Consider the following 15,301-nt stretch of genomic DNA (forward strand, 5'->3'; position numbering starts at 1 on the left):
AAGGTGGTGATTGGTTTTCGGGGTGCCGTGCGCGACTAGACTCCCAAAAAGTCCCACACATGTGGTATCCCCATACTCGGGAGAAGTAGCGGAATATATTTTGGGGTGCAATTCCACATATAACCATGGCATGTGTGAGCAATATATCATTTAGTGACAACTTTTTGTAAAAAAAATTTTTTTTTTTTTTTTTGTCATTATTCAATCCCTTAGGACAAAAAAAATAAATATTCAATGGGCTCAACATACCCATCAGCAATTTCCTTGGGGTGTCTACTTTCCAAAATGGGGTCATTTGGGGGGGATTTGTACTGCCCTGCCATTTTAGCACCTCAAGAAATGAGATCGGCAGTCATAAATTAAAAGCTGTGTAAATTCCAGAAAATGTACTCTAGTTTGTAGACGCTATAACTTTTGCGCAAACCAAAAAATATACGCTTATTGACATTTTTTTTACTAAAGACATGTGGCTGAATAAATTTTGCCCTCAATGTATGACTAAAATTTAGTTTATTCGATTTTTCTTATAACAAAAAGAAGAAAATATCTTTTTTTTTCAAAATTTTCGCTCTTTTTCCATTTATATCGCAAAAAAAAAAAAATCGCAGAGGCAATCAAATACCATCAAAAGAAAGCTCTATTTGTGGGAAGAAAAGGACGCAAATTTCGTTTGGGTGCAATATTGCATGACCGCGCAATTACCAGTTAAAGCAGCGCAGTGCGAAATTGCAAAAAGACCTCTGGTCCTTAAGGTATTTATTGGTCCGGAGCTGAAGTGGTTAAACAAAAATAACGCAATAAGCGTATATTGATTGGTTGTGCAAAAGTTAAAGCGACTACAAAATAGGGGATTTAGGGACTTAATTTTTTTATTTTTTACTGGTGATGGCAGTGATTTTTAGCGGGACTGCAACATTGCAGTGGACAAATCTGACCCCAAGGGACACTTTTTGGGGACCAGTGACAATATTACAGCAATCAGTGCTATTAAAAAAAATAAAAACGCAGGAGTGCGTGCGTCCACACTACCACATGCATGGACTAACGTACAGGTAGGATGAGTAGGCGGGGAGTAACAGGAGAGCCAGGACAGTGGCACAGTACACATTACATTACTGGGGGGGGGGGGGGGGGAGCAGCATACTACATTACTTCAAGGCAGCAGTCTGTCCACCTATACACTTGTTATACTGCCCAGACCAGTCTGCATAATATCCCCTGGATAAGGTCACACTCCTTATCTCAGCTGCATACGAGATCCTTTCTCCGGGCTCCTGGTGATTCCGATTACATCATGGCCCCCCTCCAGACAGTTTTCTGCTGTTCCGACACAGAGGATTTGTGTGAGAAATAAAAACTGTAGCTGCTGACTTTTAATAAACACTCACCTGGGTCCACTGTCCAGCGATGTGGCCGCCCAAAGCCTTGTTCCTCTCCCGTCCGCGGCGCCAGAATTGCTAGTGTGGGCACCTGGCTGTGACATCTTGCGCGGCTTCACAGCCAGTGCAAGTTGCGCTGCGCCTTCTCAGTGGCCGAGCAATCTTCTGGGACCTGTGATGCACACCAGAAGATTGCAGGGAGGGGGGGGGAGAGGAGTCACCTAGGCGGCTAGAGCTGAAGAGGGAGCTGGGTACCTGTCAAAACTAGGTACCCGCTCCCCCCTCCAAAGAAATCACATGCCAAATGTGGCATATAAGGGGGTTAGAAGTGCTTAAAGCAAAAGGTCCACTTTTGGGTGGAACTCTGCTTTTACAGTGTGCTCCCACAGTTTCCTTACTGCACAAGTACAAGACTATGAAGTACATTGCAGGGTAGCCAGCAGCACAGAAATCCAGGAAGCGAACAGGCAGCAGCTTCAGCTGCCCACAGTTAAACTGGCTGCAGTCAGACTCTGGTGGAAGATTTCTGCCGCATATTTGGCAAGTAAAGAATCACAGTATATATAAAATATGCAAAGTGGTTAGAGGAAACTTGCCACTCTGAAAAGATGTTTTTATTATAACTTATGTTAGAAGACTGCAGGTTCTTTTTAAAAAAGGTTGTAAACCGCCCTGTGTAATATTGTAACTTTAGGTAAGCCTAGAATAAGGCTTACCTATTTAGGTACAGTAAATATCTCCTAAATGTGCGCCACTTCGGAGAGGTTTACTGTGTCGATGAGGTGATCGGCGCATGCATTCTGAAGGTACGCCCGTTTCATCAGGAGCATGTGCCGCGACCGGAGGCTCCTGATGAAATTCCACCATAAAATAGCTTTTATGGTGGAAAAAAAAAAAAAAAAAAAAAGCAGAAAACAATGTACAGCATTACGGGGACAATGGGACCTTTAAAAAGACTGGGGATAGCAGATTGGTGATATCAAACAGTTAGGGTAGCACAGTATCTTTTGCATGGTAATGTATTAAACCACCTGAAATACCAAACACACCTTTCTAAAGGAGTCATCACCCCCACGTCGTTCCTCCTCACGACGACGCTCTCGTTCTTCGATCTCTAGTTCTCTTTGCCGTTTCTTGCGTTCTTGTTCCTCTAGTTTTCTAACGCGTTCTTGATATTCCTGTTGCTCGGCTTCTCTCCTTTCATTCTCAGCCCGGTCTCTTTCCTCTCGCTCTGAAAAAACAAAAAAGTGTAGGTAAGATATGACATACAGCAAGATAAATTGGCTAATGTTTAGGAGTACAAAAAATGGCCTAAACAGCAAGGAGCACTGGAACGGCAAACACATGTCAAATAAAACCAAAGAATTTTCCAGCTCAAACTTACTGACCAGCCTGCAGCCAACCAAATTGACCTAACAGTCTGTATTAAAAAACAGTTTAGCTGCACACATTTGCAAACACATGCGTAAGCTGCAGGCCCCCCACGGCGGCACCCCATTACTTGCAGTCCCCACCTCTGACTTTTAAGAGTCTGCACAGTTGAATGCACGGGCTCCCACGGTGGAGACTCTTAAAAGTCAGAAGTAGGTACTCTGCAGATAACTGGGTGCCTTGGAGCGGCTCTGCAGCTTACGTATTTATGTGCAAATTTGTGCAACTAAACCCCTGTTTTTAACACAGACAGGTCAAGTCTGTTGGTTGCAGGCTGGTTAGTAAATTGAGCTTGGAATAGGTTTGGTTTAATTTGTAATTTTTAGATGTAGCTGAACAATTGAAGCGCTCTACCAGGATGATTACATGCCAATTTGGTCATCTATTCCAGGATCAACAATCACCACCCAAAATCATTGAGGGGTAAAGTTAGACATACCTTTCTTCATCTCTTCTTCTTGCTTCATTTGCTCCTCTTCCTCCTTGTTTCTGTAATAGGCGGCACGTCTCTCTTCCTTGCGCTGCCTCTTGCGTTCCTCCAAGCGTGCTTTTCTTTCCTCCTCTAGTCGATCCTGGAACTGTTTGAGCTTCTCCTGGGATTGTCATAATTAGAGCAGAATGTAAATTTACACAATTTAGATTACCCCCCCCAAGAGTACATTGTGAGGAATCAATGTTTGCCCCACTTTACTTCTGAAAATACAACACAGGCCCAACCATGGCTGATGAAAAGTAAATGTAATGCCACCAAGGTATTAGGTTATACATAAAACATGTGTGTATCCAGAATAAAAGCCAGTCCAAAGTTTTCAGCCAGAACTGAACCTGCCACGGATAAAAAGCAGTCCAGAGAGCAAATAAAACCTGCTATAGAGAAAAGGCTTTGGTGTGGTCCAGAGAGACTTCTAGACAATCACTGGTCAAGAGTGACACTTATATATGAACATTTTTTTAATTTACATCACTTTATGATATAAGGTTTGGTGAATTATATATTTTAAGGATGTGCCAATACCATTTTTTTTATTTTTTAGTGCTCGCCGATACCAATTACTGATACCTACTGCAACTGTTTTATTTTCACTCCAGCAATGGTATACAAAGTATTGAAAAGTTATTTACATACGAAATAGATATTTTTTAATTTTGCGTCTTTTCAATGTGAAACGTGTAAATTATATATATATATATATATATATATATATATATATATATATATGTAAAAATATTCACAAAAAAAAAAAAAAGTTCTCATTGTTTATAAATTATACGTGAAAAAAAAAAAAAAAAGCTGGAAAAAAAACGGAGGAGAATAGGGAGTTAATTAAGGCTGATTAGAGAAAATTAAGGGTTAATAAGGGGTTAAACAGAGAAACATTTGTTCATCCCTTTGATCTGCAGATGAAGAAACAGAAAGATACAAAAAAAAACAAAAAAAACAACACACAATCTCTCTTAATTTTAGTGTTTCAGCAGCTGAGCAATGTTGTTAATAAACATTACCGGCTGCTTTTTTGACAGCACCAATTACTGGACTTCTTTAACGCTTCAGATGGGGAGACCCACTGACCGCACAAAGAACCGCGCCTGAAAGTATCGATACTAATATACATACACAATGATTTACTGCGCTTTTGATTTTTCTTTGGTCTTGGATCAGGCCTTGGTTTGGACATATTTTACCTTTAGTGCTAGCAACTGTTTCTCTCTCTCTCTCTCCCCCCCCCACAAAGCACCGGCTATCATTTATACTTTTTATTCACAAATAAAACCTGCTATCAGTCTAAAAATGAACACAGTGCATTACCTCATACACCGAGACACGGGCAGCCTTCAGTTTTGACACAAACAGATCTCGGTCTTCCAACATCCTGGACATCCTATTCTTGTGCTCCACTGCCTTCTCGCGCTCCAGCAACAGATTCTTAATCTATGGACAGAGGCTTCTATTAAACAAAGGGATTTAAGATTTTAGGACCACCCCCCCTCCTTGCATCATCAGATGGTCACTGTCTCATTTTTGTCCTGTAGAGACAAATTTATAGAGAAAGTTCAAAACAAGACGGTAAACTGTTCCCCAAAGACACATAGATTAACCCAAGCTAATCTGCCTGATCTTTGAGGGTTAATGTGGCACCGGAATGGAACCGATCATCAATGGCGGTGATGACAGATTACGAACAGTGCACGATGAGAAGCTACTTGAACGCATCTTCTTACTCGTTCTGTTTCCTGTTGCTCCCACAACTCCATGTCGTTGATCCTCTGCTCTTCATAGGCCTTCTTAATGAGAGGAATTTCTTCCAGCCGTTTGGCTCGCTCAAAATGATCGATCTAAAGAAAGTAGACAGCGTTTAGACAGTTGAAGCCACAAATACCGCAAGCAACGAAAGCAAAGATGCACTCCAAACCTTCTTTTCTTGGTTCTTCAGGCGCTCCTGTAGTTCTCGCTTCTCCTTCTCTAGCTGCTCCACTTGTTTGGCCATGATGAAGTCTGGATCCAGCTCTTCCAGGTTCTGTAGATTAAAGCAGAAGGGGACAATACCACAGATATTATTAGACCACTTGTCAGACTCAAACAGAATACAAACCAGACTTAAAATGTAATATCTCCACCATGTGACCCCAACAATTCCAGACACCCCACCTTTTCTGTGGCCTTGACTTCCATCCCACTCACCTTATATACAAGTCCCTGCCTTGCTATCCCCTATCTCATCCCTTGCAACCAACGCAACACTTCCTTCATTACGCAGCAGTTTTCCATCACAAAGATCACACATATGCAATACAAAATCATGCCTGCTCCCCAATACGGCACCCTAGAGGCTTCCTCTTACCTCTGCTCCATCTTAAGGTACCACATGCAGTTTCACTCTTACCTCTATATCAATGTCTTTGAAAGCTTTGGCTCCCAGTTCCGTCTTCTTGATCTGCTCAAGTCGCTCACGCACCGTCTTCTTCTTGATCAGCTCATGTTCCTGCAGAATTCGTTCCTTTTCACGCTCTTTGGCCTCTAGACGCAGTCTCTCCTCCTCTGCCTTGCGCACTTTCTGCAATTCAGCCTCTTTCAGCTCTAGCTCTTCTTTCTCTCTCTGAATATTTAGATTCTCCAGACGCTCTTTGCGCTCCTCGATAGTCTGCCGACGGGCCAGGATACGTTGGTGTTCCTTTCTTGAGTTCTTCAGGAAAGCGGTTATGGCCAACTGCTGCTGCTCTTCCTTTTCTTGCTAAATAGAAAAAAAAGATTGACAGAGTAATGAGTAGACTCCCATTACTTCCCATCAACAGCGCCCTCTCCTACACAGTGGAGGGACGGCACACTGAGCATCAGATCCCACCACAAGCCCCCATACAGCTAAGGAATGACATACTGGGCAAACTCAGGGATGCTGCACTAGCTGTTACCCATAGCAACTAATGCAGTTCCTTGTTTCCTCTTCTCAGAGAAGAAAATATAACATCTGAATGGTTGTCAGAGGCCTAGTAAAGTAATAAGGGAATGAGGATTCTGCTTTCAGCATGCCCCATCTGTTTCATGTGATGCCCCATCTGTTTCATGTGATGCCCCATCACCCCAATAATGATCATACATACCAGTGCTTGGGGATCTGTAGCCTAGTTTCAGCAGATTTTGTAATTCTTACCAATTGGCTGTGACACTCTAATTTGTTTACTGCTTTTTCATATTTTACTATACATGTTGTAAAGATGTGTTAATGCCTCTAATGGCAATCTGTAGGCCAAGGGTAAAAAAGGAGAAAAAAAAAAAAAACACACCACACAATTATCCTGTACTTGATACGAATGAGTCGATTTACTAAAGGCATATATACCATGCACCGCATGTGCAGTTGCTCCAGAGCTTAGTAAATGAGGTAAAGCTTCATTTTTGCAAATACCATCCAATCACATGCACGAAAAAACAAACAAAAAAAAAAAAAACTGCATTTTTGCTTGCACGTGATTGGATGATAGAAATCAGCAGAGCTTCCTCTCAGATCTAGAGCAACTGCACTTGCAGTGTACAGTATATTAGTATATTTGCCTTTAGTAAATCAACCTCAGTGTCTATATGTTCTAAAGGTTATTTGTTGGCTGGTCAGACCATAAAAAAAAAAAAAAAAAATAAAAAAAAAAAGAAGATTACAATAAGGAAAAGTAACGCACAGTCACTATGCAGCACCACCAAGGCCGGTTGCCATATCTAATGAACCCATATTCCTCCCCCCTTTCCCATGTAAGCATAGAAAAAAACAAAGTTCATAAAAATAAAAAACTGAAGACAAATAAAAGCTGCAAAAAAGGACTACCTGGTTTATCATGTGGATTTAAAAGCTTCAAAACTTCATAAACCACTACCTTGGAGTACATATATGTTATACTATATGTACTTATATATGCTATATGGAGTACATATAGTATATATGCAGAGCTTTGTCACGCCTCTGACTTCAATAGCTACATGATTGCCCTAGCTCAATGTCCTACTGAAGACAGCCTGGCAACTGGCATTTTCAGAAAGCTGTAATTATAGGTATCTCCAAAAAATAAAAATAAATAAAAACAAACGACAAACCTGACTTTCAAAACCCCTTTTTCCGGTGCAGAGTTTTATACAATGCGCTCTGTGAGCTCTCAGACCTAGTTTAAAGTGGCCCACCAGCTTCAGGGACAGTACCAAACTAGACCTGAATTAAGGAAACTTGCATTAAACTGGTGCAAGTCCTACCAATAATTAGCCCCCCCCCCGCCCACTAGGAATATTGATGCTCAACAAGGAAGTGAGAAAACCAGGTCTAGAATATGCACTCACCACGATATGGGCAGGCTTAATGGCAGATACTGCCTTGGATAACACAGTGGACATGGCTGTCAGTTGGTTCCGAATATGTTCAGATGGCATGTTCTGCAGGTAAGGTCCCACTGGTGCGTCCTCCCGCGCAGAGTAATTCAGGTCTGAGCCAAAGCTCAGTGTACGTGATGAGTGATCTATCCGGACCTGTGGAGAGACACAGTGAATACAGAGAACATCCTGTATGGCAAAAGCCGACAGAAGGCTGAAGGTCAGTCATGTAGGAAGGGGACTGGCATTGCAACTACAGCCAGTTGCACTGCTAATTAACCTTCACATTCATCTGGCACACCAGAAATAGCGGCACTCGGCTGGGTAGACCGAATGCGCCAATGAGATGTGCCTGGAAACCACCACCGCACACAGAGGACAATGCTGGAGGCTCACCTGAAGATCACAGTGTCGAGCGGCATCGACAATGGCTCTTTCCAGCATAAAGGCATCAACAAAAGGGACCAGCGTGGCAAGACGTGAGAACTCGATGCTCTGGTATATCTGAGCCACCTGTAAATTGAAAGTTAGTCATTAGTTGCGACCCTCAGGAGTGGGAGAAGCTAAGGCTAGAGATGCTCCCGGCTGTACAATTTATACAGAAGAGCAGATATCAGTTGGATATAAAATGATAGATTAGTCTTCTTTCCCAATCAGGGTTCTGTGAAACCCTAGATTTCTGCCAGAGCCAGCTAGGGTGTTCTTAAACAATTTTTGACTCTAAGATATAGCAGCTGACTTTTAATTTGAACCCCCCCCCCCCCAGACTGAACAAATTGCTTTAAAAAGTTGAGGAAGGCTACACTACCTGCTGCAGCAGACGGAGGATGGTGTTGTTTTGTAGTTGCAGAACGTACTGCTGAAGTTCTGGCTCCTTCTCGGCCTGTTCCCTCACCCAGTCCAGGACCTGTTTATGGATAGAAGTTAACAGTCAGCATATAGAGAAAAACCCAGCCAGAAACACAGGACAAACGCATTCAGATGTCTTTACCTTAGTGACGCGGCTACAAAGCTTTAGGGGGTGAAAATCCACTTCCAGCCAGTTGTAAAGCTCCTTCACCTCCGGAACCACATGTTGGAGCGCATTAAACCGGACCTAAGACCAAAAAAAAAAAAATCTGACTAACATTCTCTCCAAACCTGAGAATAAAATCAAACTGTTTCCAGTTCAATAATTCAAACAGAGGCGCCACTGACACAGCTCTGTATGGTGGACTCTGCTGCCACTCTGAATACAGACTACACATTAGCAAGATCCCAGACACTATCCCCAATAAAAGTCATTAAAGGATACGTTCAATTAAATTAAAAAATAAAATAAAATAAATGCATGTTTTTTTTTTTAACCTGCAAAAAGTGAATTTACTTTTTTTGGGAGTCTGGAAAGCATTGCAATCAGCAGTGCCATGCAGGACTCCTAGACTGTCAGTGTAAACCGTCTGCCCTTACAGGCAGTTTCACAAAGACAGGAAGTCTCAAACTCAAATGCACAACAGCGCCATGGTAGTTCATTGAAAACTACAAGCCAACACTTGCAAAGGCTGTTGGTACTTGTAGTTTTGTTTCACAGGGATCTGTAAATCAATGACAAGGCCATGTGGGCGGTGCCAGCAGGTAAATATTGACAGCAGATGCGGGGAGAGGGGACCTGCAGTCAAAGGGAATGTTGGGGGATCGACTGCAGGAAAGGGAAGATGTTCCACCCTAAAAGCAGGTGAAACATGTAACATGCTCCCAAAGGTGAACATATGCTTTAGGCTGGTTTCACACACATACATTATATATATATATATATATATATATATATATATATATATATATATATATATATACACACACACACACACACACACACACACACACACACACACACACACACACATACATAGATATAGATATATATATATATATATATATTATACATACATACACATCTAAATCTATGGAGCATGGACCCATAGACACACAGCTCAGGACACTGTGCCTCTATAGTAAGCAGTTTGCTATGACGACACATGAAGAAGAGGAGCCAGGATCACCGCCAGGGGACTCGTGAAGAGTAGTATCGGGGTGGACCTTCTGTGCAATACCACTGCAAAGAGCAGGTGATTATAACAAGTCTGTTATTTTAATTAATAAATGTGACTTTAGTAACCCTTTAATGTCTAAAATTGAGCTTTTCAGAATAAACTGATACTTCAGCCTGCAAAATGTGCATCTAATTGCAAACAAGATGAAAGCAAACCATCTCTATGGGCCCCTCAAGCAGCTCACCATGTCATTAATAAGGCCAACTCGAGTGGGTGGTGATGTTAGCCCCAGCAAGGTGGCCAAGCGTCTCTGCTTCTCCACAATAATGCCATCCATGTCCAGAAGGCGGGCAATATCAGTGCGCTCCGGGGTTATGGGAATGGAAAGCGTGGCCAGTAGGACTCTGGTGGACATCCTGAAAGACAGCAGAACAAAAGTAGTAAGTTGCAGCACTGTATGAAGATGTTGGAATAGGAGGACAAGAGGACTAATGAGAACACGGTAGCATAAAGGGAGGCAAAAAAGATCAAAAAGATAGAATAGAAAGATGATAGAAGGGAAAAAAAAAAAAAAAAAAAAATGGTAAAACCCAGCGAGACCAGAGAAGAGAAAGATTGTCAAGATAGGCACAGGAAATGTACATCCATTTTTCATGATTAGCGCCCTATAACATTTTATTATCTAGTAGCCTCCCTTTCTTGCTTTGACATACACTGTGCACATTTAGGCGAGTATTTTGACCAAATCATCATTTTTATGCATATTGTCCAAGCTGTATAAACTTGAATGCTTATCGGATTTAAGCATAACAGGTGATGTGCATTTGTGTAATGAGGGAGGGTGTGGCCAAAGTATATCAACACTCTATATCATTGATGGTGAACCTTGGCACCCCAGATGTTTTGGAACTACATTTGCCATGATGCTCAAGTACATTGCAGTGTACTTGAGCATCATGGGACATATAGTTCCAAAACCATTGGGGTGGTGCCAAGGTTCCCCATCACTGCCCTATATCAAGGTGTGCATGATTAGGCGGCTTCTTTTCCTCAAGCAAAATGGGCCAAAAAAAGATTTTTCAGAGGGAAGCAGCCCTCTTAAAATTGCTAAGATATTGGGGCATGGTCACAGTACCAAACTTTTTGATGCAAATAGTCTAGAGAGTCACAAAAAAAAACATATTAAGAAAAAAAAAAAAAAAAAAAAAAAAAAAAGAAGAAAGATGCAAATTAACTGCTAAACATTTGAAAAGAATCAAAAAAACGTGAAGCTTTCAAGAATTTATTATCCTCCAGTGCAGTTATATACCAGAACTGTAATCTACCTGGGGTGCCCAGAAGTAAAAGGTGTTCAGTGCTCAGAGACATGGCCAAGGTTAAAAACCACCACTGAACAAGATAAATTGAAAGGTCAAGACTGGGTGGCAAAGAAATATCTGAAGACAGATTTTATTTTATTTTTTTTAAAGGTTTTATGGACTGATGCGATGACAGACTCTTGATGGACCTGTGGCTGGATCAGTAAAGGGCACAGAGCTCCACTTCCACTCAGATGCCACCAAGGTGGAGGTGGGGTACTGGTATGGGCTGGAATTAAAGATGAGCTAGGTGGACCTTTTCGGGTTGAAGATTTGGGTTGATGACTCTGAATCAACTCCCAAAGCTACTACCAGTTTTTAAGAAACACTTTCTTCAAGCAGTGGTACGGGAAAAAGTCTGCATCTATCAAGACCATGATATTTATGCATGACAATGTTCCATTGCATGCACTGAAGTACCCCACTGTAGTAGTTCAATAATTAAATTAATCCTCAAAAATACAACTTGCCTAATAATTGTGCACACAGTGTATCCTCTGACACTTTTCTTCCTAGGTGAATCCATACTGCAGAAGATCTACTTAAAAACAACTGCCGACTGCACTACTTTGCAGTGTCTCCCTGGAGCCCAGTGTAGCCACCAGTACACGCGAGTACTCCAAACGGGGGCTAACTCTGAAAAGCGCCTCTATATGTCCACTGTCTGTACATCATAGCCCTGTCCCCAGACTGCTCAACGGCCATTCAAAGGATAGGAGCAATTGCCTAGCAAGCCACTTGGTTATTACTGTAGTGTGATGTGCCTGCCTGCAGACCACCCACTATGTCATACCTTTTAGACTGCCAACTAGCCAGTACAAAGACACGAATGGTTGACGGAGTTCAGATGGAAGCCAGAGTCCCAGATCTCATGGCAGTACATGTTGGAAGGTGACTGACAGCGGCAAGCACCACAGAAGCTGCGCTGCTAATTTCCTTCCACTTTATTGTGGCACATGAGAAATATCCAAACTCCCACAGAGAGAGAGGAAGACAATGACATGTGCCGGACATCATAGCATGACTTTACCCACCTCTGATTCTCCTCCTGGGTCAGATTCTTCCTCATCTCTCTGGACAGATGGTAAAGGCGATGTAGGGTGGAGGCATGAAACAAGGCATTCCCTGACTTCCAGAACACAGTGGAGACCTTGTTGTAGTAATTTGCCATAAGCTGGGGCTTTGGTGGCTTCTTAGACAAGGCAAACAGACCATGAATGTCCTCAACGGCTTTAAAGGCTTCCTTCAAAGAGAAAAAAAGAAACATTCAGATAAAGGAGACTGCCACAAGCAGCATCAAGGTTTTGAAGTTCATAGGGAAACCACAAACGTACCTGCCAGAGCTCCATGCTGATGGCGCTGTCCAGCTGGACCAGCCGGGTTTCCAGGTGCATGGACTGACTTTCTGGATTGTTCAGATTGATAGCGGTGCTCTGATTGTGATGGCGCTGAATCTGACCCAAATGCATCCTCAAATTGTCACACAGCTTCCTAAACTCAGCCTTCCTGGTGTACAGCAGGCAGAACTTAAAGGCTGCAAACAAACAGAATGGTCAGGTCATAACGGAATGCCACCAGAACATTGGATAGAGGACAAGGACCTCCAGAGAATGTCTCACCTTGCTGGGCGATGTCATGGTACAGACGCTCCACCTTGGAGTTGTTTCGTAGAAGATCCAGACATTGTCTGTACGATTCCCAGAGAAACTTCACCCATGGTGTAAGAAGCAGTCGGTCAGTCCTGTCCTGAGTGTCTTCCCCACTCACAGCGCTCAGGAGGACACTGCAAACAAAGAAGATGTGAGTTCACCTAACAGAGCAAATTAGGAGATGATCCAGTCACCAAGTGCACCTTCCTGCCATACCTCTCCGGAGTCTGAATGTTATCCAGATCCTCAATATCCAAAACCATCTGCTGCGAGGACTCCTTAGCAGCCTCAGTTCTTTCCTCTGCCAACTTCAGGTAGGCCCGAACCACATCTTCCAGAGACTTGATGTTAACCTATCCGACAACAAGACAACATTTATAGCACTGACATACACTGCAGTACAGAGAACTCTGAGCCACCCATCAGTTTTTGCACCAGAGGAGCTTACATTTTAATGCCCCCACCACAGTCACACACACAGTCCTTGAGTGTCTGGCATGACAGCCACGAGTTGTTCCCTCCCAGGCCATGACTGGCTGGTGTCCTCACCTGCTGGCAGATGTTCTTGTACTGGTAGAGGCCCTCCTTGGCCAGGTGGCTCTTGCGGAGGTCCACACACAGCTCCAGGTACTTCAGCATAATTGGCTCGTGGATCTTCTGCCATGTTCGGTGCTTCTTGCTCTTTATCACGTCGTACAAAACGTCCAAAGCTGGCTGCTTCTTCCCAACTTCCAAGAACTCTGTGGAGACATGCCAAGAATCAGAGAGCCCATGGGACATCAATCCCTCTCATGTGTATTCCCTGCACCCCCCTCCCCTCCATCTACTACATCCATTATTACCTCCATGTGTCCCCTGTACCCCAAATGTCCCGTTACCCTATCCACTGCCCCCAGGTGTCCCCTGTACCCCATGGATGTTTCCTTATACTACACGCCCATGTGTCCACTGTAACCCAACTCACTGCCCCCCCCCCCATATTTCTCCTCCTTGTCCCCTGTAGTCTAGAGCTGCAACTAACGATTAATTTGTCTGTCGACTAATCTATCGATTATTTTTTCGAATAGTCAACGACTATCCGATTTAAAAAAAAAAAAACATTTATGAATCTAGTGTTTTTTTTTGATTAGCTAATTAATCCTTTGGATAACCTTACAAAAAATGATAAGTACATAAAATAAAAAGTAAGATAAAAGAATATAACTAGTACATACACACACACACAGATATATATATATATATATATTTACCTTTCTTATGTACTTATTTTTTGTAAAGTTAAGATAAAAAAAAAAAAAAAAAAGTTATATAATTTTTCTTTTTTATCTTAACTTTACAAAAAATAAGTACATAAAAAAGGTATATATATATATATATATTTATTTATATTCATTCTTTTATCTTAACTTTATATTTTCTGTTCAGAAGTTCATGAATGTTTATAATTTATTTTTTGCAATGTTTTTTTTTAAGGGGGAGGGTGTGTGGGGACAGTGTCAGTGTGTTTTGTTTTCTTGATTATTATTTTTTACAATTTTTTTTTCTTTTATTGCAATTTTTTTTAACAGCCCTGTTGGGGGGGCTACACAGATTCCCCGGTCCCTTTCTCTGCAGCCTCTGCTGCACTGCTAATGAATGGAGAGAAGACAGGTGCTGCTCTCCATTCATTAACTGAGACATCGTAATCACAGGAGGTTACAATGTTTCAGTTATGTGAATGGACAGGGTCACTGGTTACCGAATCTGTCCATTCTGAAAACGAAGGAGCCGGGTTTACCGGCTCCTACCTCTGCTCTCCATCCTGAGATACCAAGGAGGGGGGGCAGCTCAGAGGGGGACACAGAGCAGAGAGGGGGGGAGGCGGCAGCACGGAGGGGGAGAAGACGAGAGGGAAGCGGCAGCATGGAGGGGGATGGCGGCATAGAGGGGGACACAGAGAAGAGAGAGGGGGACGGCGGCACGGAGGGGGACACAGAGAAGAGAGAGGGGGACGGCGGCACAGAGGGGGACACAGAGAAGAGAGAGGGGGACGGCGGCACGGAAGGGGAGAAGAGAGAGGGGGACGGCAGCACAGAGGGGGAGAAGAGAGAGGGGGGCGGAGGCACGGAGGGGGGCGGCAGCACGGAAGAGAGCGGGAGATACTGAGCACTGTGACGCATCGACGCCCTGCACGCACGTCGACGTGTTTTTGTATTCGACGTAATCTATTACATCAACTCGTCGTGGCAGCTCTACTGTAGTCCAACTACTGCCCCCACAGGTGTCCCCTGTACCCCATCTACTGTCTCTCAACATTTTCTCTATACTGCTTTATCATCCTACATGTGTACTCTGTACCCCCATATATCCCTGTATGACACCCACCTGCCCCCACTCCCATATCATCTGTCTATTGTCACCTGTACCCCATCTGTCCCCGCCTTCCACGTGTCCCCTATATCCCATATACTGTCTCATGGATGTTCCCTATACTACACTCATGTGCCCCTGTAGCATTGGCGAGGTAAAGACATGACTAAAAAAGTGTTGCAGATAGAGACACAGTGGATATATAGACTTCAATCTCTCCAGCCTATGGGATTAAACAGATATCAATTTAAAATGTTTA

At 43.0% G+C, this 15,301-nt stretch overlaps 1 protein-coding gene and 2 non-coding genes across 3 annotated transcripts in view; all 3 read right to left on the reverse strand.

Annotated features, from left to right (window-relative positions):
• EIF3A (eukaryotic translation initiation factor 3 subunit A) overlaps positions 1-15,301 on the reverse strand; it is a 35,415-nt gene that overhangs the window by 15,091 nt on the left and 5,023 nt on the right. The window contains exons 2-17 of the mRNA XM_077455459.1: positions 13,243-13,433; positions 12,910-13,046; positions 12,664-12,827; positions 12,379-12,578; positions 12,079-12,287; positions 9,931-10,102; positions 8,648-8,752; positions 8,465-8,563; positions 8,053-8,169; positions 7,627-7,812; positions 5,693-6,040; positions 5,222-5,326; positions 5,031-5,144; positions 4,618-4,740; positions 3,250-3,403; positions 2,429-2,610 (exon numbers count right to left, since the gene is read on the reverse strand). Of these exons, the coding sequence (XP_077311585.1) occupies positions 2,429-2,610; positions 3,250-3,403; positions 4,618-4,740; positions 5,031-5,144; positions 5,222-5,326; positions 5,693-6,040; positions 7,627-7,812; positions 8,053-8,169; positions 8,465-8,563; positions 8,648-8,752; positions 9,931-10,102; positions 12,079-12,287; positions 12,379-12,578; positions 12,664-12,827; positions 12,910-13,046; positions 13,243-13,433 (2,606 nt within the window). The remainder of the gene's footprint in view (positions 1-2,428; positions 2,611-3,249; positions 3,404-4,617; positions 4,741-5,030; positions 5,145-5,221; positions 5,327-5,692; positions 6,041-7,626; positions 7,813-8,052; positions 8,170-8,464; positions 8,564-8,647; positions 8,753-9,930; positions 10,103-12,078; positions 12,288-12,378; positions 12,579-12,663; positions 12,828-12,909; positions 13,047-13,242; positions 13,434-15,301) is intronic.
• Positions 4,879-4,999, reverse strand: LOC143932542 (small nucleolar RNA SNORA54). The gene has a single exon (XR_013262967.1). It is a non-coding gene; the product is annotated as a small nucleolar RNA SNORA54 (small nucleolar RNA).
• LOC143932541 (small nucleolar RNA SNORA19) lies at positions 7,882-8,010 on the reverse strand. The gene has a single exon (XR_013262965.1). It is a non-coding gene; the product is annotated as a small nucleolar RNA SNORA19 (small nucleolar RNA).

The sequence above is a fragment of the Lithobates pipiens genome, unplaced genomic scaffold (genome assembly GCF_037356315.1).
Source record: "Lithobates pipiens isolate NorthernLeopardFrog02 unplaced genomic scaffold, aLitPip1_a1.2 Scaffold_25, whole genome shotgun sequence".
NCBI classification, from domain to species: domain Eukaryota; kingdom Metazoa; phylum Chordata; class Amphibia; order Anura; family Ranidae; genus Lithobates; species Lithobates pipiens.